The following is an 11,802-nucleotide window of genomic DNA, read 5'->3' as shown; positions in this document are numbered from 1 at the left end:
CCCCAGTGGCGTCTGCGGGGACCTGCGGCAGAACGCAAGCATTTTCTGAGGTGGGAGGGGGGGGCTGTGGATTAGAAATAAACATAAAATAAACACACAAAGACATACAAATATAGAAAGCGAGGTTTGGGTTGGCTTGACTTCTCTGATGGAGAAAGCCATGATCCCAAACCAGTCTCAGGTTTATTATTTTATAGGGCAGAAAATGGGGGAAGAGGACATGGAATGCAAAGCCAGTTGTTTTCAGATGTTATTTGGCTGATGATGTGAGGACAACTGGCGCCATGTCATTTCTCTGATCTTTTGGCGCCAATTCTGATTAACACATGTGACTTTCTTTAACCTGATACTGCGATAACAGCACATATCTAGTGTGTTCATAAGTTAATTGCCTTCATTGCCATGCAAATTACAGCTCACATAACACTGTTTCTGCATGTGTCTGAAGGTCATCATATTTGCTCAGAATGGCCTTTCTCCACATCTAAATGATCACATTTTCTAATCCACCTGCAAAGTTCAAGTTGGGTTTAACTGTAGCACACCTGTAAACAGTCTTTCGTTTTTAAACAGAATAGTGTTTGCAAATTGTCTAATGGTGACTTATCTACCTAAAATCATTCCTTCTTGGAAATGTGTTCTAAGTCTAGCCCCATGGTACAGCAATTAAGGGAGACAGATACCATGTGGCCAACTTGCAGTTCAAATCCTAGCCCTGGTGGCTTGAAAAGCATAACTGCATGTGTGCGCAGGAGTGCCCTAAATCCCAACAAGATAAAGAAATGGAGAAGAGATTGAGGCATGACCACATCCCATTGCGGGGGGTGCTTCCCCTGCCTGTCTCTCTCTGGAGAATACATATACCCTCTAGCAATTAGAAAGAGAAAGAAAGAAAAGAAATATGTTTTAGTGTCTAGAGGTCCTCCAAAACATACCTCTCACATGTGGAAGAAACCACTATATTTGCTATCTACATTATGAGCTCACCCCAAGAAAGTCAGCACAAACAGACTCACTCTGAACTCCCGTAGCTCCACCTCCCACTTACCCACCCCTTTCTCTTTTTTCATTAATAAATTTATTCTTACATTTTTCTATAAACATTTATTTTACATATCAAAAAAATTTAGCTCATACTCCATAGTTCCTGACGGTTAATAAACTTACAAAATTTCAAAATGCTAAATTTTAAAAATAATGTTTAAAATATTTATAGTTTTGTGTAATTTTACTTGTGACTGTATAACAGCAGAAACAGTATGGTTTTAAATATTTTTGAGAAAATATTTACATGTCAACTTACTCAAATTGTTGAAAAGCAAATGCCCAGCACACGAGTCACACATAAACCTTCTCAATTCAACCCTGCCTACCAAGCATTCTGTGATATACTATCTGCTAGCAAAGATCAGTCTCTTTTTCTTCCTTCAAAGTCTTTCTCAAGATAATCCTCTGGTGTGGTTGCTCTTTTGCAATCTCTACTGATTACAATGCTGGGATGGAAAAGTCCAGGTTATTTTATGTTATAAATTCTTTCATATATCTTCTCTAATCCTCTCTGCCAGGCAGAACTATTTATGGTGCCAGGCCATCTTTCTAAGAGGTTCTGTTGGCTTGAGATCCACCTTAGTTCCATAGTTTTCTGATTAATCTTCAGATATGACATTCCAGTCAGAGCCCTGTCCAATAATGAGTATTTCCAATTTCTGATTCATGCAACAAGCATTATTAAACTTATGCAAATAACATTTCTGCCACAAAATACTACTACTCCCAAATATTTTCCAATTCCAGAGGTGTCATGAAGGAATAAAAATTTATGTTTCTATTTAAAGAAACAAACAAGAAAAATATTTTAACAAATTGCGGAACCTATCAACAACTCAAAAGAAAGTAAAATGCTTAAATTGGGAAAACAAAGCATAGTAAAAAAATCAATACTGTTTCACTCAAAAAGTCATAAAGTTATATTTCGCCAGTTCAGTCTTATGTTCAGACTCTCTTCTGTTGAATAAGCAATGTTACTGTGGTCCAATCTTTCCATCTAAATCCTGGAAGTTAACATTCAACATTATTATTGATATTTCTTGTCCCTAGCATTAAATTGGTCATTTTCTTGGTTGCCTTTTCTCCTCTTATTTCTGTATGTGTCTTTAGTTTTCCTGGTAGAGCACTCCTTTCAGAACTTCTTGAAGAGTGGGTCTGCTATTGGCAAATTCTTTCAGGTCTTGTTTATCTGAGAATGTTTTCATCCTTTCTTTCCATATGAAAGATAATCTTGCTGGGTATAGTATTCTTGGCACTTATCACTTTGAATATATTTTTTCATCCTTTCCTTGTTTGCATTGTTTCTGGTGAGAGGTCTGAGGTTAGCCTGATTGGATAACCGTTATTAAGTAACCTAACATTTTTCTCTTGCCAATTTTGTCTTTATCTGTAGATTTGGCCAGTCTGGCTATGATTTGCCTTGGAGAAAATCTTCTTGGGTTGATTCTATTAGGGGTCTTTTGTATTTCTTGGGTCTGGATATTTGAATGCCTCTCTAGATTTGGAGAGTCTTATTTCAAGATTTCATGGAATAGATTATCAATGCCCTTATTAGTTTCCTCACCTTCTGGGGTACTGATTATTCAGATGTTTGGGTGCTTAATGCTGTCTAGTATTTCTCGTATAGTATTCTCATTTTGGGGGGTTACTTTCTCAGGGTTTGTTTTGTTTTGTTTTTTGGGTTGTTTTTTTAGTTGAGAGGTTTTGCCTTCAACATCCGAGATTCAATTTTCTGCATGGACTAATCTGCTTTTAATACATTTGGGGGAGGTTTTGATTTCCTGAATGGCAGCCTTCATCTCTAATAGTTCCATTTGATTCCTTTCTATGGTGTGTATTTACTCTTTCAGGTCATGGAAGAACCTCAACACCTCCTGGAACTTGTCTCTTTTCTCCTGCATCTTCTGGAGTTCATTTTCTCTCAGCTCTTGGATCTTGTTTATTTTTGTCACAATGAATATTCTGAATTCTCTATCAGAAATTTCTGAGAGTTATACTGTACTGTCTGTGGATGTTGAGGGATTGTTCTTTTTCCTTAGGGGAGAGGTATTTTCTTGGTTTCTCCTGTTTCTTGTGCTCTATGGTGGTTTCTGGTCATTCCATGACAAAAATCTCTCCTCCACTGTGCTTTGCAATGTGATATCCACACAAAGAGATTACTAGTTCAGATTTATAAAAAGAAATTTCTTCCTTAAAGCAGGAGGTTCAATAAGCATTGAGGATTTCAATGACTCTAAAAGTATAGGGACCAGCATTTGGCATAATGGCTATGTCACTGGACTCCCATATAGTTGACCGTGGTTCGAGTCCCAGACCTGGTGGCTTGAAATCACCCCAGGCATGTGTGCGTGCATGCCCAAGATCCCATGAGGAGAATGAAAGAGAAGGGATTGCGGCATGGCCATCCGCTGGCGGGGTGCAGTGATTTCTCGCTTTTTGTCTGTCTTTCTGGTGAGCGCACACACCCTATTGCAAAAACCTCTCCAAAAAAAAAAAAGAAGGAGAAGAAGAAGGAGGAGGAGGAGGAGGAGAAGAAAATGCTTTATTGAGAGAGGTCACTCAAACCAGACCAGACACACTGGCCTTGGGATGGGAAGGGGCTGAGGTGGCCACTCTTCTGCCTTTCTGCTTTGCATTATTGAGTCCGTTGAGATTGTTTCTTGTTGCCAACTGCAACCCAGCTTCATGTTTCAGTCCAAACACCAAGAGCAACAGATCATTGCCCAGCTCTTCTAAGCATGCAGCAGGCAAAAGGCCCTTGGCTAGCCCTTGGGCAAGCACCAAGATGGATCATGGGGCATGGGTGAAAGTTGGGTATCCTTTTAATAACAAGGGGTTAAGAGTGAGCAGACCAGGTAAGGTAAATCATACTTTCTAGGTTGCCTTGTTGCTTTTTCCATTTTTCTCATTTTTTTGCAGAAAGTTGGTGGCCTGTTATACACATTGAGATGACAGTAGCTAATACATAATTGAGTGGATCCTGTGTGCCAGGCACTGTGCTAAGTGCACTGCATGTGTTAGGACATTACTACATCCCCATTTTGGCTCAGAGAGGACCAGGTTACTTGTCTGGGGTCACATATCTAACTAAGGCATGTCAAGCTTTTACCCACTTGCCTTAAGTGAGTTCCTGAATGCCAGATGACTGTCCCTTGGGAAACAGGGAAGGCCAGGGGCATGGGCAGGTGGGAAACTGTGAACCTAATCCAGCATGTGCTCCCTGGCTCTATCCCAATCTACTACCTTCCTCCCACTCCCAGGACTGTGGATGGGAGAGAGTCACTTAAACTAAGGATGGGAGCAAGATAGAGAGGAGAAGAGGAAATGTGAGCATTTCAGGCCAGAGAGGAGTGAATATCAAGGTTTGAGGAAGGACAAGCCAATAGAGTGGGAGACTTTAATCAAAAGTATTAGAAGGGGGCAAGAAAATGAAAATGAAATAACAACCAAGAAGCTATAGGCAATGTGCATAAGTTCACACATAATTTGCATAACAAAAGAAAAGGTCATCTAGGTAGAATTTGTGGTGGTGGCTTCCTAGATTTGGAATCATATCCTATAATTTGCCCCATGTCCAGCTAGAACCAGTGTAAAACATTTATAAAACAGTACATTGCATGCAAATATACTAAAGAAAAAAAGAAATCAAGGGTTTCTGAGACCTGAACCCTTCTGTCCTTTGTCACAGGGGGATCCCGGAAGCCCAATGATGTGCCAGCTACAGCAGATGGATCTGTGGGTCTTGAAGGGGATCCTGACCGTTGGTGGTGAGGATTGCCCTGGCATATTTCTGTACACAAAGGTGGATGACTACAGCAACTGGATCATGTCCAAGACAGAGAGCGCTGGCCTCCCCGTGTCTTCACTCCACCACTGGGAGAGGTTGATCTCTTTTCCCCGCCACCCATCATATGCGGTCACGACACGGAAAACACAGCCTGGACGGAGCCATATTGGGTGGTCCCCATCATACTTCCAAGGACAAAGGAGATCCACTGTGCATTCATGGATAACAAACAGTTCTAGAGATGGTCTAGACTTTAGGGAAAAGGACCTAAGGGAATCAGGCAAGTCTTCTGAGATGTCCATACAACCCATGTACTATGACTATTATGGTGGGGAAGTCGAGGGGGGGAGATCTATGGCAGGTCAGAATAGGCTGCATCAGTCCCAAGAAATTATTTTGGTGTTCTTCGTGCTTGTTTTCTTTTGCAGCAGTGTCTAGTCTAGAGCTAACTTACCAGACCGAAGAGTGCACTCACAAGGCTGAGTGCCAGGCTTTGACCTTGCTGCCTGGTGTCTGTTTTTGATCATTGCACACCTGGCCTGCCACGAATAGGTCCACAGCACACACGGGGCTGGTTCTCCGTCCCCTGTCCCACTCCCACATGCGGGAAGGTCACTTTGATTTGTGCTTGTGAACTAAATGTGGGCTAACAAGTGTCAAACCATTAGAGTGCCCTGTGGTTCTTTCAGTGTTAATGGTTCCAGGGGCCAGGCTATGAAAACACGCTCTGCAAGCAGATATGACCCCAAGAGGTGCCGGTCAGCCTGGCTGGGGATTCAGGACATCAGTCGGGACACCAGCCAGCACAGGGAATAGTGAGAGGCTCCTGGGACTAGAAAGAGGCTGATTATTTTAATGGATCACTTCTTGAGAGTGCATGCAGTGGCCTGCTTTTGGCTATTTCACAGAGGGACCAAGTGCCTGCAAATGCTCATTGGATGTTTTCATTGTATTCCAAGACTTGCGGTAGCCTTTTAAGGACATCTGCAAAAAAGAAAAAGGGAAAGGGGATAGAGGAGGAGGTCACGTAGGAAACACTGATTGTGACTATTCAGAATATAGCCCTCCCCTCATCCAGCCTTGCCGATGGTGCAGCTGGCACTGTGCCCTACCATGCATATCCTTGGGCAGTGGATACCCTTGGGCAGGGCCCACCAGAAGATCCTCCTAAGGCCCTCTTTCTGTTCAGTGAAGCAGGAAGTTGCAGGTTCCTAAGATCATCCTCTGTTACTACTCAGGTCCAGATTTGGCCCAATTTGGGATCATAATTTACTGCCTATCACCAAGTGGCCACAGGAAAGGCAGGAAAAATGAATATGGGAAATGGAGCTGGGGTCTAGGGGTGAAAATATCAAGCTCCCAGTTCTCCCAAGTGAACCGACTAGTTTTTTTAAGCGACTCTATAGCCACCTTGCAAATTGGCTGTGGCAGTCTTGATTTTTTTTTTTCTAACGCCAGCAGATAGTTACCACGTTGTCCGTTTCTCTTGGGCATCTCACAAGGAGCAAGGGTGCTTCCTGCACACACTGTACCATATCCAAAGGCTGCCAGATTAATTAACAATGAGAAGCCCCTGGCAATTATGTAAACACTTGGGGTCCAGTTCTGAGTGTTATTAAAAATCCATTATTATCTCTCTCATTTTTTTTTTAAATTGGCTTCTCTGTGTACTAAGTAACAACCACTAATTACCAGTGGTGTGGAGGAATGCAGAGGCTTCCAGAATTTATAAAGAAAACAAGCAACTAAAAACACACTATTACTACAGAGCCTCTCCCTGTTACCTGCAAAGACCCTGTTCCTAACAATGAAAAGGGGCTTTAAAGAAAAAAAAAAAATCCTTCATGTTTGTTTAATAGTTAAAGCAACTGCTGAGATTTCTCATAGACATTACAGGTCCAAACATCTGTATTCTTGGCCCCCAAAATAGAGCCTTAGACAAAAATGTTAAGGGCATAAAAGACTGGCTTGTCTTGGATTCGCAGGGACTCACCTCTGCAATCTCCACTTTCCTTTCCCACATCTTGATGGTCTTCTCCAGCTCCCCACTTTGGATCTTCTCCTGGACATACATCATCACTGCCGGGGCCCGAAACTCGACCAGCTGCTTCCGTAACCTCTTGTTCAAAGCCTCAGCTTTGGCTCGGTCCTGGGTTGGGAAGGACCAGTTACACCCAGGGAACACTGGCCACTCCGGCTTTGAGGACTCACTAGCCCTGTCAGCTCTGTCCACAGCTTCAATGTAGTTCTAACAATAATGTTTACATTTTCAAAGAGCTGAGGGGGCTTGGGACTCACAAGACCAATTCTGACAGATCGTGATGTTCTTAATCCAGTGCAGAAACCAAGCACTTTCCCTTCTTCCCTTTCTCTCCTTTAAAGAATATATTTTACTTAAGTTTTTTTGTGTGCGGAAAATTGTATATTTAAGTATACTCTGATTTAATCAGTCTCAATTCACCTTCCTACCTTATTATACATAAAGCATAAAATGTCCCATTTTCGCCATTGCTAAGTGTAAGTGCGGTTGCATGAAGTACATTCATGCCCGTGCAGTCATCACTGTATTCCTTCTTCAGAACTTTCTCATCTTCTCAACGTGACACTCTGTAGCTATCAGACAGTAGCTCCCCATTCTCATCTCCCAGCCCCTGGGAACACCTTTCTGCCTGTCTCTGTGAAGCTGACTGCTCTGGGTGCCTCATCTAAGCGGAATCAGACAGTATTTGTCCTTCTGTGACTGACTTTTTTCATGGAGCATAATGTCCATCCATGTTGTAAACTTTGTCAAAATTTCCTTTCTTTTTAAGGCTGAGTATTTCTCCATTGTGTGTATACTACATTCTATTTATTCATTCATCTACTGGTAGACACTTGGGTTGCTTCTATTTCCTCCCTATTGTGAATAACGCTGCTATGAACATAGGGGTACAAAAATCTGTTCAGGTCCCTGCTGTCAATTCTTTTGGGTATATGTACTCAGAATTGCTGGAACCTGTAGCAGTTCCAATTTTTTAAAAAATTTTTTTCCATAAGGTGTGTGTGCTTGCTGGAGAGAGACAGAAAGACAGTGAGAATCATCTCCTCCCCCCAAGTGGGGATGGCCACACTGAAATCCCTTCTCTTCCATTCTCCTCTTGGGACACATGCACATGTATCCAGCACAATTTTTAAGCTGCCAGGTCTGAGACTCAAACCATCGTGGGTCATGTGGGAATCCAGCACCACGCCACCTGCTGACCCCAACAATTCAATTTTTCATTTATTTTTTTGAAGACTCCCTATCTTGGGATCAGCAGATGATGTAATGGTTACGTTGCTGGACTCCCACAGAGTCAACTGCAGTCTGAGTCCCAGACCTGGTGACTTAAAACTCACATTGGGCACATGTGTGTGTGTGCCCAAAATCCTGAGAGGAGAATGAGGAGAAGCACTGTGGTGTGGCCATCCCCACCTTGGGGGTGATTTCTCACTTTCTGTCTCTCTGGTGAGCAAATGCACCTTATAGCAAAAATCTCTAAAAATAGATAAATAAATAAATAAATAAACCCTGTCTTTTCCATTTTTATTTTTGAAATTATCATAGAATAAAATTAACTACCCATCTAATTGAGTGAATCATTTTTGAATTAGCATTGCTCTTTTAATTTTTATTTAGCAATTGTTCTGTGTAGGCAATATATTTATTTAGCAATTGTTCTGTGTAAGCAATATATCTATTTAGCAATTGTTCTGTGTAGGCAATATATTTCATTCAAATGTTTTAAAAGTACATTGTGGGACCAGGAGGTGGCATAGTGGATACAGTGGTGGATTCCCACGTGGCCAACAGCAGTCTGAGTCCCGAACCTGGTGGCCTGAAAATCATGTTGGGTGCATGTGTGTGCCTGCCCAAAATCCCAGGAGGGGAATGGAGGAGAAGTGGTTGAGACATGGCCATCCACCCCGGGGAGTGATTTCTCACTTTTCCTCTCGCTGCCTTGCTCTTTCTCTGGTGAGCACACATTCCCTGTGACAAAAAAAAAAAAAAAAAAAAAAAAAAAAATTCTTTAGGGAAAAAAAGAATAGTGGAGATAGACATTTATTTTACCGAAAGAATTTTTGGGTCAGTTTGTTTAAAGTACAAACAAACAAACTCTCTTGATCTTTTAAGTGGAATACCATTATTTCACAGATCAGCTTAAAGAACTAAAATGTTTGTGATGTGGAATTGTCCTGAGTTTGCCTTTTAATTCCTTATGTCACCAAGTACAATCTGTGGCACTGGCATTATCTGGGATCTGGTTAGAAATGCAGATTCTTAGGCTACTCCTGACCTTCCTGGTCAGACTCTGCACTTATAATAAGATTCCAGGCGATTGGTTTGTACCTTTCAGCCAGAGAAGCACTGTTTTATTTCTTTTTTTTTTTTTTTTGAAAGATTTTTGCTATAGAGCACATTTGCTCACCAGAGAGACAAAGACAGAGAGATAGAAACTGAGAAATCATCCAATGAATTCCTTCTCCTCTCTCTCCTCTTGGGATTTTGGGTACACACATGGACCCAGCCTAGGTTTAAACTGCCAGGTCTGGGACTTGAACAGCAGTTGACTGCGTGGGAGTCCAGCGATGTAACCATTACGCCATCTGCTGGTCCCAGCACTGTGTTATTTCACTGTGAAGCAAACCAATAAGATTAATTTTTATTAACTTGTATTCAGAAGGCAATAAAAACTTGTCAAGGATTCAGTAAGTATCTGCCTAGGGTAGACACACAATTGCGGGGAGACTTAAAGATGTATACACCTTGTCAGGATGATGATTACAGAATAAAATATAATGTAGTAGCAAGAAATGAAGCATTCAAACGTAACTACGACAGCTGCGAAGGCACGCGGCTAAGACCAGCATCCCACTTGTAGAACAGGGGAGTCATTACAAGAAAGGGGGTCATTTATTTTCACCCTCAACTCCACACAGGGACATAGAAGTCTTACCCTGAGAGAAAGAGACCATCATTTGGAGAGTTCTGGAATGCTGAGAAAGGGGACTGGCTTTATTTGGAACCCTGTAATGATCTCATGCCTAAGAACTTTGGGGGAAACAACTGGAGACCTTTGGGGTGAGCTATTTGGAAGAGGCTCAGAGTTCCATGATATTAGTAGCAAAGAGCAAAGCAGTAGACCACCTACGTTTAACAGAGGTAACATGAGCCCTCTTGGGGTTGGAGCCAGCCTGAAAGGCAGGCAACACCTTACCCCTGTAGAGGGGCTTGTCTTTGATTGGGTCAGAATGCAGAACGGGGTGTTGTGGAAAGCCATAGAGCAATCAGCTAGCAGTGAATGGAGTGATGCCGATATAGGTAGACCAGCCAGGAGTTAGCGAAAGTCAGAGAGCTCAGCTGAAACAACAATTATTCCTGGTTGTCAGGGAGACTGTGTCCATGACCGAGGCTGCACCCTCTGAGGAGCAACATCAGAAACTGTGAACAGCAGGGAAGTGGACTTTACTGATCGAGTCCAGCCGAGTCACTAAATAAGCAACGAGCCAAAACGACAAGCTCCAAAAAGGGGCAATGCGAACCAATATTGAGAGATGCTACCATATAGAATCTAAAATAAAATGTTTTCATCAAAAATTATGAGATAGGCAAAGAAACAAGAAAGTGTGACTCACCCGGAGAAAAATGCAGGCAGCATAAACTGCCTTCGAGAAAGTCCAGATGGTAGACTGAGTAGACAAAATTTTCAAAGGAGCGACTCAAAGAATCAGAGGAAATCATGTTTAAAGAATTGAAAGAATACATCATCATAATGTCTTATCAAGTAGAGGTAGAAATTACTGATAAAGAGGTAGAAATTATTTTTTTAAAAAGGAACACATGGGGACCAACAGATGGAACAATGGTTACGTTGCTCGACTCCCATGTAGTTGACTGCAGTTCAAGTCCCAGACCCAGCAGCTTAAAACTCATGCCGGGTGCATGTGGCAGGCATGCCCAAAGTCCCAAGAGGAGAATGGAGAAGGGATTGTGACATGGTTGTCCCTTCTGGGGAGGTGATTTATCACTTTCTGTCTCTCTGGTAAACGCATGTGCCTTATATCAAAAACTCTAAAATTAAGGAACACATGATAAATCTGGAGTCTTTTCAATATGATGACTGAAATGAAAAATTCATTAGAGGAGGTAGACAGTAGATTTAAGGCAGTCAGAAGACTAAGAATCAGTAAATTTGAAGATCGATTGATGAAAGCTATACAATATAAAGAATGGAGAGGAAAAAGAAGAGACCCGGGACCAGCAGTTAGTGTAACAGCTATGTCACTGGACTCCCATGTAGTCGACCGCTGTTTGTGTCCTGGACCTGGTGGCTTAAAACTCACGCCAGGTGCATGTGCGTGCTTGCCCAAGATCCCGAGAGGGGAATGGAGGAGAAGGGATTGTGACGTGGCCATTCCCCCTGGAGGGTGATTTCTTGCTTTCTGTCTCTCTGTCTCTCTCTGTCTGTCTGGCGAGTGCACACGCCCTACAGCAAAAACCTCTAAAAAAAAAATAAAAGAAGAGGCCCAACTGCCGTGACACACACTGCTAAGATGCTGTGCTCTGCAGCCTGGGACCACATGGAAGGTCCCAAACTAAATGCTGTAGGTAGCGGTGTGCACCTATAATCCCAGAGACGTGGAGGCTGAGGCAGGATAATTGTGAATTCAAGACTAGCCTGGGAAAAGTCTTATCTGAAAAATCAGGCATGGTGGTATGCACCTGTGGTCTCAGCTACTTGGGAGCTTAGGCAGGGGGACTGCAACACAGTGGGACCTGGTCTTAAATATATCAATTAATTAAAGTAAAATGAAGAGTCTGAGAGAAACATAAAACATCATGGAGGGCCCAGGAGATGGTGTGATGGTTATGTAGCTGGACTCCCATGTGGTCATCCATGGTTGGAGTCCCAGACTCGGCAGCTTAACCCTCACATAGGACACATGTG

General features: G+C 42.4%; 2 protein-coding genes across 12 annotated transcripts in view; one reads left to right on the top strand and one right to left on the bottom strand.

The window, feature by feature from the left end:
* Nucleotides 1-5,587, top strand: part of PRSS54 (serine protease 54) — a 27,510-nt gene extending 21,923 nt beyond the window's left edge. For all 10 annotated transcript variants that reach the window (XM_027771860.1, XM_027771864.1, XM_027771866.1 and 7 more), the window contains exon 7: nt 4,736-5,587. In XM_027771860.1, the coding sequence (XP_027627661.1) occupies nt 4,736-5,272 (537 nt within the window). In that variant the 3' untranslated portion in view covers nt 5,273-5,587. The remainder of the gene's footprint in view (nt 1-4,735) is intronic.
* An 85-nt stretch (nt 5,588-5,672) lies between these two features.
* CFAP263 (cilia and flagella associated protein 263) overlaps nt 5,673-11,802 on the bottom strand; it is a 29,935-nt gene continuing 23,805 nt past the window's right edge. For both annotated transcript variants that reach the window (XM_006148451.2, XM_006148452.2), the window contains 2 exons: nt 6,828-6,983; nt 5,673-5,818 (listed from right to left, as the gene is read on the bottom strand). In XM_006148451.2, the coding sequence (XP_006148513.1) occupies nt 5,732-5,818; nt 6,828-6,983 (243 nt within the window). In that variant the 3' untranslated portion in view covers nt 5,673-5,731. The remainder of the gene's footprint in view (nt 5,819-6,827; nt 6,984-11,802) is intronic.

The sequence above is a fragment of the Tupaia chinensis genome, unplaced genomic scaffold, assembly GCF_000334495.1.
Source record: "Tupaia chinensis unplaced genomic scaffold, TupChi_1.0 Scaffold000235_1, whole genome shotgun sequence".
Classification (NCBI taxonomy): Eukaryota; Metazoa; Chordata; class Mammalia; order Scandentia; family Tupaiidae; genus Tupaia; species Tupaia belangeri.
Note: the sequence above shows the minus strand (reverse complement) of the source record. Positions and strands in the feature narration are given on the sequence as shown.